At 38.5% G+C, this 14107-nt stretch overlaps 3 protein-coding genes across 3 annotated transcripts; all 3 read right to left on the minus strand.

The window, feature by feature from the left end:
• Window positions 1-2595: 2595 nt before the first annotated feature.
• On the minus strand, window positions 2596-3528 carry LOC138412071 (odorant receptor 131-2-like). Its single transcript, XM_069534699.1, has one exon. It carries the CDS (start codon window positions 3526-3528, stop codon window positions 2596-2598), a length of 933 nt encoding a protein of 310 aa, XP_069390800.1.
• Window positions 3529-5895: 2367 nt separating this feature from the next.
• LOC138412072 (odorant receptor 131-2-like) lies at window positions 5896-6828 on the minus strand. Its single transcript, XM_069534700.1, has one exon. The coding sequence runs from the start codon at window positions 6826-6828 to the stop codon at window positions 5896-5898; it is 933 nt and encodes a 310-aa protein (XP_069390801.1).
• Window positions 6829-9200: 2372 nt separating this feature from the next.
• LOC138412073 (odorant receptor 131-2-like) lies at window positions 9201-10133 on the minus strand. The gene has a single exon (XM_069534701.1). The coding sequence runs from the start codon at window positions 10131-10133 to the stop codon at window positions 9201-9203; it is 933 nt and encodes a 310-aa protein (XP_069390802.1).
• Window positions 10134-14107: the final 3974 nt, after the last annotated feature.

The raw sequence follows: 14107 nt of genomic DNA on the forward strand, positions 1-14107 counted from the left end.
CTGTGAAAACTCTAATAGGACGTTATAATGCGATTAAGACGTATACATGTGTATCATGCAACTACTCACATGTCTCAATCTAATTATTGCTTATTCTGGTTATGACCTTATTGGGTTTAGAATAATTAAAGCATGCTGTTTACATGACAGTGCCTTATTTAGACTTTTGACTTATTAGGGTTATTTTGGGATATTGCTGACCATGAAAACTTAAAGGTTCAGTGTGTACAATTTAGTGGTGTAGTTGCATGTCGAGCTAACACCCCTCACCTCACCCTCCCCTTCTAAACATAACAGAGAACCTGTGGTAGCCTTCAGTTGACATAAAAACTGAAAAGGTGTTTAGTTTGTCCAGTCTGGACTAACGTTAAAAAAACATGGCAGCCTCCATAGAGAGGGTCCCCTCAATGTAGATATAAAGTATTTAGATATAAAGGGCCTGTTCTAGGGTAAAAAAACCCAAAACAATTCATACAATTTAGATGAAACAAACTCGTGAAAACATCATGAGGATTATTTTATATTCAATTTCTGCAAATAGATCATTTTCAGCTAAATCTTACACACTGGACCTTTAATATGACGAGTGCTATCTGTCATTGCAGCAGTGCATTTCTGTTATCCAGCTGTAGCACTGGCTGCTCTGGTTTGGGGAGCGGTTAGATGTTAGCGTGAACTTAAAGTGTATTAGTTTTTAATGTAAATCAGTATGAAGAGAATCTAAATTAAACCAGGATATTAAGAGAACCTGTTTGAACAGAAAAAGTAGTGTTTTTAATTAATTTATCAAAGCATTATTTATTTTTTGCTGATGTGGTGCTGTCACGCAACTGCATATGGGTATTCAATTTGGAGTCATAGCGACATCTGCAGGTGACAGTGCTGTACAACAACCCATAAAGCTCCATAAACTTTAGAAGAGACTATCATTATTATTCTTTTTATTATTATTAACAGTAGTAGAAGTAGAAGTATTATTATTATTATTTTATTATTCCATGTAGGATGTGTCGCTGTGAAGTGCATATGGTGCTTTACACCTTTAAAGGTTCAGTGTGTAAGATTTAGGTGAAAGGGAACTATTGGCAGAAATTTAATGTAGAATAATCCTCATGATGTTTTCACTAGTTCATTTCATCTAAATTGTATGAATTGTATTTTCCTTTACCCCAGAAAAGGCCCTTTATATTTAAATACTTTATATTTATATCGAGGGGACCCTCTCTACGTAGGACGCCATGTTTTTTACATTAGTCCAGACTGGACAAACTAAACACATTTTGAGTTTTTATGACAACTGAAGCTACCACAGTTTCTTTTTCATGTTTGGAAAGAGAGGGTGAGGTGAGGGGTGTTCAGCTGCAACATGCAATTTCAACACTAGATATCACAAAATTCTACACACTGTACCTTTAACAAAAACATCTAACACACAACAAATTTACTGTTAATCACTTTTTAATACCTATATGACAATTTGGACACATCTTTACTAGCATCAGTGTAAACTTGCATTAAGGCTACTTACATACATGTATATAAATATTCAAATGACAGTTTTGCACCTACAGTACACTGATTTGTGCATTCTGCAAACATATATGGTATTCTAAGTTTTTAAATATTCGTTATAAAGTCTGAACCTCAGTCAGCAGTGCATGTTCAATGGGAGACTTAGAGGCAGAAATACAGCAGCTGCCAGATTGTGTCATAACAACTAAAATGAATTTCTTGACTCTGGTGGTGGATCTATAAATGTGTCGATCTTGAGGACACAAAGTTTAATCAGTGTCTGGTTATTTCTTGTTCAGAGTTTGTACATTCTGTTCTCTCTGTATCACAAATGTGTATCTTTGAATTACATCAGTGCAACTTAAAAAGTGAACTCCCTTGATGTATATGCAAGAACAGGGTTGCTGCAGATTTCATAAAACTAGATTTAAGACATTTAATTGTCACATAGAAAACAATTTAATACTTTTAAATATGTTTGATGATCACATCGGCACATGTTTGAAAGTATGATGGAAAACCAGCTGGGACATTATGACTTACAATCATTTAATACATATTGCATTAATTTCAGGACTCATATAACAAACATTTTCACTGATAATAATCATTGAGTGGATCCAGATATGTTTCATGAAATGGGCAATGAATGAAGCAATACAAATTATCTTCAGCTTCTTCTTACATTTTCCATTTTATGAGACAATGAGCATCTTATAGCAGCAGTAATGACAGTGTTTGCTGCAGATCTGATGCTGCAAAATGACACAACACAAAAAGAAATTGAAGAGTCTTCTGCTGCACATTCAACTGTTTCACCCACATTAAGATACAATGATGTTTCATAACCAAAATATCTGTCTAAGAACTTCAACTTTCGTTTTTGAAAGGACTTGTCATAACACACATGGCATGCACATTTACCCAGAAGAACAAAGACTGTGTGTCCCCATCAGTGACAATGAAAGTGCATTTGAAAGGGTCTCTTAAAGGCCAGTGTGAAAAGTAAGAATATAAACCTGTTCCAATGTTCATATGGGCTCCTGACTTTTGTTTTAAGACAGTCTTTAATTTCATTTTATTCTACGACCAGGGTTTGACTTTCTTTGAGCAGCTGAAGAATGTTTTCCTGATGCAGCCCCTGATACTCTGATCTCTGAAGCCGTAGATGAGCGGGCTCAGAAAACGTGGGATCAGGATGAAACAGAAGTAATTAAAAAAGGCGACGTCCTCTGGTTGCCAGTTGGCGTGCAGCACTATGAGAGATTCAGTGATGGGATGAGTGAAGGCCAGCACACACAGCAGCAGCTGAAAGCCGTGCAGCAGCACCGTGTGCATGGCTTTGTTCACAGACACTTTGTCCTGTCTGAGCTTCCTGGTCTCCAGCAGGATTGTTACATATGTAAACAGGATAATGACAGCGACCACTGCAAAGAAGAGCACATTGACAGCAGCTCTGATCAACGTCTGGATTGGAGACGGGTTGACAACAGTATTTTTGCAAAGCACAGGGGTGGAGAGGACATCCACAGCAGGATCATGTTTCCCGATGGAGAAGTCAATGACAGGGAAGATGCAGCTGATGAACCAGAGAGACAGAATAATGATCCAGATACGGTCTGAGCGCCAGGAGGCCGGGCGTCGCAGGGGGTAGATGATAGCAATGTAACGCTCCAGTGACATGGTGGCCAGAATTAAGGGTGTGTTCTGGAAAGTTACTGTGGATATTAAGAGCAGGGGAACACAGTATACCAGAGAAAACTTCACCTGACCCATGACAAAGAGGAAGAGCAGCACAGAGGTCATGAGCTGGAGGGTGTCATTGACCAGCATGTAGGCGAACAGGATGTAGCGGGACGTGTCCAGGAACTGCCTCTGAGACGCAAAGATGTGCAGCATGACAGCAATGCAGCACAGGAAGATGCAGAAGAACGGGATGACCACACACACCTTGATGATCACAGACAGGCTCCTGTGGGAGGTGCCGTTGGTTTGAAGTTCAGTCAGATTCTGCATTTTGCAGCTGTGGAGGCCGGGAGCACAAATGTTAAAGCACTTAAAGGTCCATGTGCATACTAAGAAATAAAATGAATACACACAACACGAATGTCAATCAATTCACATAAAAAAACAACTACTTGATATCTGACAGAAAACCTCCAACATTGTAAAATATAAAAATACTTAATTGACTTTAAAGCAGTTTGAACGTTGTCTATATGAACATCCAATATTCATAATAATGAAGCTCTTCATTCACCTCAGAATATCTTCGTCTGTCAGAGGAGTTCAGGTTTCTATTCTTCTCATGATAAGATGTGTCTTCGATGAACGTTTCAGAGACACTCTCTCTCTAATCTCCGGCCTCATTTCTATATGTTGTGTCTGACAGGCCCGATTCCTCCAGAGATAAAGTAATTTCATGCTTTCATCATTAAGCATTATGATTCTCATTATCAACACATTACATTGGGGAGCTGGACTCACAGTGGAAAGATATATGGAAAGAAGCTCTGAACATGGACAGTGTCGTGACATGAAGCTATATCTCCAAGCCAAAGTCTTGGTTGAGTGTAATTACTTTTACAATAATTTCCAACATCATTTACAATGTTTGCCTCTAAAATAATTGATGATCCACAATCTCAGCACTGTGTTTAATAATCTGATGATTTACCTTATTCTGAAGGAGACATTATTTTGAGTACGAGTTGCTAATAGAATATTTCATTCGTATTCCTGTTTGCATGCTATAGAGCATAGTCTGATTATGATGTCAATCAGTAAGTGCTACAGCTGGATAATAGAAATGCACTGCTGCAATGACAGATAGATCTCGTCATATTAAAGGTCCAGTGTGTAAGATTTAGGTGAAAAGGATCTATTTTCAGAAATTAAATATAAAATAATCCTCATGATGTTTTCACTAATGTGTGTCATCTAAATTGTATGAATTGTAGTTTTCTTTACCCCAGAAAAGGCCCTTTATATTTACATACTTTACATTTACATCGAGGGGACCCTCTCTACGGAGGACGCCATGTTTTTTACATTAGTCCAGACTGGACAAACTAAACACCTTTTGAGTTTTTATGACAACTGAAGCTACCACAGTTTCTTTTCATGTTTGGAAAGAGAGGGTGAGGTGAGGGGTGTTCAGCTGCAACATGCAATTTCGATACTGGCTATCACAAAATTCTACACACTGTACCTTTAACAAAAACATCTAACACACAACAAATTTACTGTTAATCACTTTTTAATACCTATATGACAATTTGGACACATCTTTACTAGCATCAGTGTAAACTTGCATTAAGGCTACTTACATACATGTATATAAATATTCAAATGACAGTTTTGCACCTACAGTACACTGATTTGTGCATTCTGCAAACATATATGGTATTCTAAGTTTTTAAATATTCATTATAAAGTCTGAACCTCAGTCAGCAGTGCATGTTCAATGGGAGACTTAGAGGCTGAAGCCAGATTGTGTCTGAACAACTAAAATGAATTTCTTGACTCTGGTGGTGGATCTATAAATGTGTCGATCTTGAGGACACAAAGTTTAATCAGTGTCTGGTTATTTCTTGTTCAGTTTGTACATTCTGTTCTCTCTGTATCACAAATGTGTATCTTTGAATTACATCAGTGCAACTTAAAAAGTGAACTCCCTTGATGTATATGCAAGAACAGGGTTGCTGCAGATTTCATAAAACTAGATTTAAGACATTTAATTGTCACATAGAAAACAATTTAATACTTTTAAATATGTTTGAGGATCACATCGGCACATGTTTGAAAGTATGATGGAAAACCAGCTGGGACATTATGACTTACAATCATTTAATACATATTGCATTAATTTCAGGACTCATATAACAAACATTTTAACTGATAATAATCATTGAATGGATCCAGATATGTTTCATGAAATGCGCAATGAATGAAGCAATACAAATTATCTTCAGCTTCTTCTTACATTTTCCATTTTATGAGACAATGAGCATCTTATAGCAGCAGTAATGACAGTGTTTGCTGCAGATCTGATGCTGCAAAATGACACAACACAAAAAGAAATTGAAGAGTCTTCTGCTGCACATTCAACTGTTTCACCCACATTAAGATACAATGATGTTTCATAACCAAAATATCTGTCTAAGAACTTGAACTTTCGTTTTTGAAAGGACTTGTCATAACACACATGGCATGCACATTTACCCAGAAGAACAAAGACTGTGTGTGCCCATCAGTGACAATGAAAGTGCATTTGAAAGGGTCTCTTAAAGGCCAGTGTGAAAAGTAAGAATATAAACCTGTTCCAATGTTCATATGGGCTCCTGACTTTTGTTTTAAGACAGTCTTTAATTTCATTTTATTCTACGACCAGGGTTTGACTTTCTTTGAGCAGCTGAAGAATGTTTTCCTGATGCAGCCCCTGATACTCTGATCTCTGAAGCCGTAGATGAGTGGGCTCAGAAAACGTGGGATCAGGATGAAACAGAAGTAATTAAAAAAGGCGACGTCCTCTGGTTGCCAGTTGGCGTGCAGCACTATGAGAGATTCAGTGATGGGATGAGTGAAGGCCAGCACACACAGCAGCAGCTGAAAGCCGTGCAGCAGCACCGTGTGCATGGCTTTGCTCAGGGACACTTTGTCCTGTCTGAGCTTCCTGGTCTCCAGCAGGATTGTTACATATGTAAACAGGATAATGACAGCGACCACTGCAAAGAAGAGCACATTGACAGCAGCTCTGATCAACGTCTGGATTGGAGACGGGTTGACAACAGCAGTTTTGCAAAGCACAGGGGTGGAGAGGACATCCACAGCAGGATCATGTTTCCCGATGGAGAAGTCAATGACAGGGAAGATGCAGCTGATGAACCAGAGAGACAGAATAATGATCCAGATACGGTCTGAGCGCCAGGAGGCCGGGCGTCGCAGGGGGTAGATGATAGCAATGTAACGCTCCAGTGACATGGTGGCCAGAATTAAGGGTGTGTTCTGGAAAGTGACTTTGGATATTAAAAGCAGGGGAACACAGTATACCAGAGAAAACTTCACCCGACCCATGACAAAGAGGAAGAGCAGCACAGAGGTCATGAGCTGGAGGGTGTCATTGACCAGCATGTAGGCGAACAGGATGTAGCGGGACGTGTCCAGGAACTGCCTCTGAGATGCAAAGATGTGCAGCATGACAGCAATGCAGCACAGGAAGATGCAGAAGAACGGGATGACCACACACACCTTGATGATCACAGACAGGCTCCTGTGGGAGGTGCCGTTGGTTTGAAGTTCAGTCAGATTCTGCATTTTGCAGCTATGGAGGCCGGGAGCACAAATGTTGAAGCACTTAAAGGTCCATGTGCATACTAAGAAATAAAATGAATACACACAACACGAATGTCAATCAATTCACAACTACATGATAACTGACAGAAAACCTCCAACACTGTAAAAAATATAAATACTTAATTGACTTTAAAGCAGTTTGAACGTTGTCTATATGAACATCCAATATTCATAATAATGAAGCTCTTCATTCACCTCAGAATATCTTCGTCTGTCAGAGGAGTTCAGGTTTCTATTCTTCTCATGATAAGATGTGTCTTCGATGAACGTTTCAGAGACACTCTCTCTCTAATCTCCGGCCTCATTTCTATATGTTGTGTCTGACAGGCCCGATTCCTCCAGAGATAAAGTAATTTCATGCTTTCATCATTAAGCATTATGATTCTCATTATCAACACATTGCATTGGGGAGCTGGACTCACAGTGGAAAGATACATGGAAGGAAGCTCTGAACATGGACAGTGTCGTGACATGAAGCTATATCTCCAAGCCAAAGTCTTGGTTGAGTGTAATTACTTTTACAATAATTTCCAACATCATTTACAATGTTTGCCTCTAAAATAATTGATGATCCACAATCTCAGCACTGTGTTTAATAATCTGATGATTTACCTTATTCTGAAGGAGACATTATTTTGAGTACGAGTTGCTAATAGAATATTTCATTCGTATTCCTGTTTGCATGCTATAGAGCATAGTCTGATTATGATGTCAATCAGTAAGTGCTACAGCTGGATAATAGAAATGCACTGCTGCAATGACAGATAGATCTCGTCATATTAAAGGTCCAGTGTGTAAGATTTAGGTGAAAAGGATCTATTTTCAGAAATTAAATATAAAATAATCCTCATGATGTTTTCACTAATGTGTGTCATCTAAATTTTATGAATTGTAGTTTTCTTTACCCCAGAAAAGGCCCTTTATATTTATATACTTTACATTTACATCGAGGGGACCCTCTCTACGGAGGACGCCATGTTTTTTACATTAGTCCAGACTGGACAAACTAAACACCTTTTGAGTTTTTATGACAACTGAAGCTACCACAGTTTCTTTTCATGTTTGGAAAGAGAGGGTGAGGTGAAGGGTGTTCAGCTGCAACATGCAATTTGGATACTGGCTATCACAAAATTCTACACACTGTACCTTTAACAAAAACATCTAACACACAACAAATTTACTGTTAATCACTTTTTAATACCTATATGACAATTTGGACACATCTTTACTAGCATCAGTGTAAACTTGCATTAAGGCTACTTACATACATGTATATAAATATTCAAATGACAGTTTTGCACCTACAGTACACTGATTTGTGCATTCTGCAAACATATATGGTATTCTAAGTTTTTAAATATTCGTTATAAAGTCTGAACCTCAGTCAGCAGTGCATGTTCAATGGGAGACTTAGAGGCAGAAATACAGCAGCTGCCAGATTGTGTCATAACAACTAAAATGAATTTCTTGACTCTGGTGGTGGATCTATAAATGTGTCGATCTTGAGGACACAAAGTTTAATCAGTGTCTGGTTATTTCTTGTTCAGAGTTTGTACATTCTGTTCTCTCTGTATCACAAATGTGTATCTTTGAATTACATCAGTGCAACTTAAAAAGTGAACTCCCTTGATGTATATGCAAGAACAGGGTTGCTGCAGATTTCATAAAACTAGATTTAAGACATTTAATTGTCACATAGAAAACAATTTAATACTTTTAAATATGTTTGATGATCACATCGGCACATGTTTGAAAGTATGATGGAAAACCAGCTGGGACATTATGACTTACAATCATTTAATACATATTGCATTAATTTCAGGACTCATATAACAAACATTTTCACTGATAATAATCATTGAATGGATCCAGATATGTTTCATGAAATGCGCAATGAATGAAGCAATACAAATTATCTTCAGCTTCTTCTTACATTTTCCATTTTATGAGACAATGAGCATCTTATAGCAGCAGTAATGACAGTGTTTGCTGCAGATCTGATGCTGCAAAATGACACAACACAAAAAGAAATTGAAGAGTCTTCTGCTGCACATTCAACTGTTTCACCCACATTAAGATACAATGATGTTTCATAACCAAAATATCTGTCTAAGAACTTGAACTTTCGTTTTTGAAAGGACTTGTCATAACACACATGGCATGCACATTTACCCAGAAGAACAAAGACTGTGTGTGTCCCCATCAGTGACAATGAAAGTGCATTTGAAAGGGTCTCTTAAAGGCCAGTGTGAAAAGTAAGAATATAGACCTATTCCAATGTTCATATGGGCTCCTGACTTTTGTTTTAAGACAGTCTTTAATTTCATTTTATTCTACGACCAGGGTTTGACTTTCTTTGAGCAGCTGAAGAATGTTTTCCTGATGCAGCCCCTGATACTCTGATCTCTGAAGCCGTAGATGAGCGGGCTCAGAAAACGTGGGATCAGGATGAAACAGAAGTAATTAAAAAAGGCGACGTCCTCTGGTTGCCAGTTGGCGTGCAGCACTATGAGAGATTCAGTGATGGGATGAGTGAAGGCCAGCACACACAGCAGCAGCTGAAAGCCGTGCAGCAGCACCGTGTGCATGGCTTTGCTCAGGGACACTTTGTCCTGTCTGAGCTTCCTGGTCTCCAGCAGGATTGTTACATATGTAAACAGGATAATGACAGCGACCACTGCAAAGAAGAGCACATTGACAGCAGCTCTGATCAACGTCTGGATTGGAGACGGGTTGACAACAGCAGTTTCGCAAAGCACAGGGGTGGAGAGGACATCCACAGCAGGATCATGTTTCCCGATGGAGAAGTCAATGACAGGGAAGATGCAGCTGATGAACCAGAGAGACAGAATAATGATCCAGATACGGTCTGAGCGCCAGGAGGCAGGGCGTCGCAGGGGGTAGATGATAGCAATGTAACGCTCCAGTGACATGGTGGCCAGAATTAAGGGTGTGTTCTGGAAAGTGACTTTGGATATTAAAAGCAGGGGAACACAGTATACCAGAGAAAACTTCACCCGACCAATGACAAAGAGGAAGAGCAGCACAGAGGTCATGAGCTGGAGGGTGTCATTGACCAGCATGTAGGCGAACAGGATGTAGCGGGACGTGTCCAGGAACTGCCTCTGAGATGCAAAGATGTGCAGCATGACAGCAATGCAGCACAGGAAGATGCAGAAGAACTGGATGACCACACACAACTTGATGATCACAGACAGGCTCCTGTGGGAGGTGGCGTTGGTTTGAAGTTCAGTCAGATTCTGCATTTTGCAGCTGTGGAGGCCGGGAGCACAAATGTTGAAGCACTTAAAGGTCCATGTGCATACTAAGAAATAAAATGAATACACACAACACGAATGTCAATCAATTCACAACTACATGATATCTGACAGAAAACCTCCAACACTGTAAAAAATATAAATACTTAATTGACTTTAAAGCAGTTTGAACGTTGTCTATATGAACATCCAATATTCATAATAATGAAGCTCTTCATTCACCTCAGAATATCTTCGTCTGTCAGAGGAGTTCAGGTTTCTATTCTTCTCATGATAAGATGTGTCTTCGATGAACGTTTCAGAGACACTCTCTCTCTAATCTCCGGCCTCATTTCTATATGTTGTGTCTGACAGGCCCGATTCCTCCAGAGATAAAGTAATTTCATGCTTTCATCATTAAGCATTATGATTCTCATTATCAACACATTACATTGGGGAGCTGGACTCACAGTGGAAAGATATATGGAAGGAAGCTCTGAACATGGACAGTGTCGTGACATGAAACTGTTTTGCGGACGAGCGACTCCACAATGTGTCACGATAAATCTAATTTTCTCAAATCATAGTCACTTAAAATCATAACAAACACGTCACAAGTGATGTTCCACTGAACTTTGTCAGGACCCTGAAAACCCCTTCAAAGTAAAGTCATTAAACCAGGATTCTTTGAAAAGTATTATTTATTATTTAAATCCAGTGTAATTACTTTTACAATAATTTCCAACATCATTTACAGTGTTTGCCTCTAAATACATTGATGATCCACAATCTCAGCACTGTGTTTAATAATCTGATGATCTACCTTATTCTGAAGGAGACATTATTTTGAGTACGAGTTGCTAATAGAATATTCGTATTCCTGTTTGCATGCTATAGAACATAGTCTGATTATGATGTCAATCAGTCGGTAGCTGTCGTATACATGATGTCTCAGGATGCTGTGAAAACTCTAATAGGACGTTATAATGCGATTAAGACGTATACATGTGTATCATGCAACTACTCACATGTCTCAATTTAATTATTGCTTATTCTGGTTATGACCTTATTGGGTTTAGAATAATTAAAGCATGCTGTTTACATGACAGTGCCTTATTTAGACTTTTGACTTATTAGGGTTATTTTGGGATATTGCTGACCATGCAAACTTAAAGGTTCAGTGTGTACAATTTAGTGGTGTAGTTGCATGTCGAGCTAACACCCCTCACCTCACCCTCCCCTTCTAAACATAACAGAGAACCTGTGGTAGCCTTCAGTTGACATAAAAACTGAAAAGGTGTTTAGTTTGTCCAGTCTGGACTAACGTTAAAAAAACATGGCAGCCTCCATAGAGAGGGTCCCCTCAATGTAGATATAAAGTATTTAGATATAAAGGGCCTGTTCTAGGGTAAAAAAACCCCAAAACAATTCATACAATTTAGATGAAACAAACTCATGAAAACATCATGAGGATTATTTTATATTCAATTTCTGCAAATAGATCATTTTCAGCTAAATCTTACACACTGGACCTTTAATATGACGAGTGCTATCTGTCATTGCAGCAGTGCATTTCTGTTATCCAGCTGTAGCACTGGCCGCTCTGGTTTGGGGAGCAGTTAGATGTTAGCGTGAACTTAAAGTGTATTAGTTTTTAATGTAAATCAGTATGAAGAGAATCTGAATTAAACCAGGATATTAAGAGAACCTGTTTGAACAGAAAAAGTAGTGTTTTTAATTAATTTATCAAAGCATTATTTATTTTTTGCTGATGTGGTGCTGTCACTCAACTGAGCTGTTTCCAGCTGCCAGGGGGCCGGCTCTTGTATTGATCACTGTGATGATTCTGCTGAGAGGACACTTCCATGTGAGCTGGGTCAGTCGCTCCAGCTGTGTCTCGTCCAGTGCAGTTTGTGAACTGTTGAGCAAAGTGTTTTTGGCAGCAATGCTTTTTACTTGAGCTCACACAGCTGAAGTCAATGCAGACAGATGTGAGCTGCAGATTTCACTGAAGTCAGTGAAGCTGAGTCTCTCTCACAATGAATCCCTTTCTGCAGGATCAACTAAGAGTTGCTGGGCCTCGTGATAAAACTGTTAGAGATGTTGAGATTCCTACTTTGTAATTGTAACGGGAATCAATGTTGCTTGTGAAAGCATTGAGTGTTGTAACTATCACTGCAACTTTAGCACTGAATTACTTAATGGCTCCTATGTAGGGATAAACTGCTTTGAACAACAGATGAATTTAGACTCTGAAGTCTATTCGTTCCATCTAATCTATTGTTAAAGTCTATATTTTGTCTGCATCCCATATGTTATATGCTAAAAAATCACTTATGTATGACTGTCTATGATCAGGAGGCTGTTGATGGACTCAAACACTAAGTTTACACTCACAAAATATTCCGCCCCATATTCCTAAAAATGCAACATTTCTACTTCTAGAAAAACTACCAGATCACTACTACTAGTGTGTTAACATGACTATTAACTTACTCCACCAATATTCCTGTTTGCATGCAGCCATGGTCTGATTACTTTAAAACAGTGTTCTTACTTGATTTAGTGTAAAGTGTTCAGAGGCCAGACCGTCTGCAAACTGCCCTAAAACCTGAGACCTGTTTGAGACACATGTTCCGAATGCACTGTAAACATGAAGGTTGCTCCTGAAACACAAACAGCATGATCACCTCATGTGTTTCAATCAGAAAATTCTTATTTCAAATGTCAAATTCCGAACATTGTCACATTAAATACGAATAAAATATAGAGACATCAGCACTGAATGGTGAAAAAAAAAACCTCAGGCACAAAAACATGTGTAACTGTCTAGTCCACGTTGGTTTACATTGGTGCAAGATGGTTTAACTCAGGGTTCGAGGACGTTTGACTGTATGTTGAGCATGTACGAGAGTGGGTAAATATTATTGACAGTCATTGTAAAGATCAGTACTGTGCATTTCAGCACTGTTTACTTGTGCTTGATAAATGTGTTTTCTTACTATCCTGGAATTATGCTTATTGTACTATTACTATTACTATTAAGTAAATTGCTCTAGATTAAAATTTAAGAAATGTGCAAATAGTAAAAACTATTGAATCCAGAACTACAGTTTTGGATTCAGGTGCTATTTTACTTTTTGGACTATTATACTGTATATATACTGTATATATATATATACAGTTATGTATATAACAGAGTTATTATTCAAAGAACAGAGTTATTATTCAAAGAAAGGATGAACCACATGAAGAGCACTTTCCTACACGTTCTGAGCTGCTGTAGTGTGCGACATCTCCAGAGCATAATTAGAGATCAAGTCTCATATCCCCTGTTTAGTAATTAACAGACTGGCTGATTATTAACTTAAAGCTCCTGAGTCTAATTGTGCAACCTGAAGTTTTAACTTGCTTGGCAAACAAGTTGACTCTATAGAGAACAACTCGCAGGGGCTCGTCCGCTCTTTACACACGTCCTGCGTCAGTGATCACGACTGCAGAGGATTGGACCAAAGTGTCCAAAACAAACTTTCTGCCTCTGAACCCCAGAGAATGTCAACTCAGCAAATAAGTTATTTGCAGGCAATTAGACAGAATCAATACTCTTACTTATCTGTTGGCATCAAGAGCTTTAGTGAGATATTAAATGGCCAAATATAGTTAAACCATTTTCAGTGAAAGAAAACTTAAAACTATAAAAGGGTGGGTTTAATAAAGGGTGCAATACACAAAGAAATGTGGTCTCATTATCTTACTTACAGTACTGATGGTAGAAAAATAAGACCTTCATGATGCCATCATGATGTCTAAAGAGAATTCTTCAGTGATATGAATCAGTTGTTTTGAACTTTTCTGTGTGTTTGTTTTGTTCATGTTAAGGACATGTTTGGGAATAGTCTGCCTCCGCTGTACTTTAAGTGTTAAAGTTCATCTGATGTCCAGGTTTCAGCTTTTTTACAGACGGTTTGCATCATCAGCCCCTT

Source organism: Paralichthys olivaceus, chromosome 11 (genome assembly GCF_024713975.1).
Source record: "Paralichthys olivaceus isolate ysfri-2021 chromosome 11, ASM2471397v2, whole genome shotgun sequence".
Classification (NCBI taxonomy): Eukaryota; Metazoa; Chordata; class Actinopteri; order Pleuronectiformes; family Paralichthyidae; genus Paralichthys; species Paralichthys olivaceus.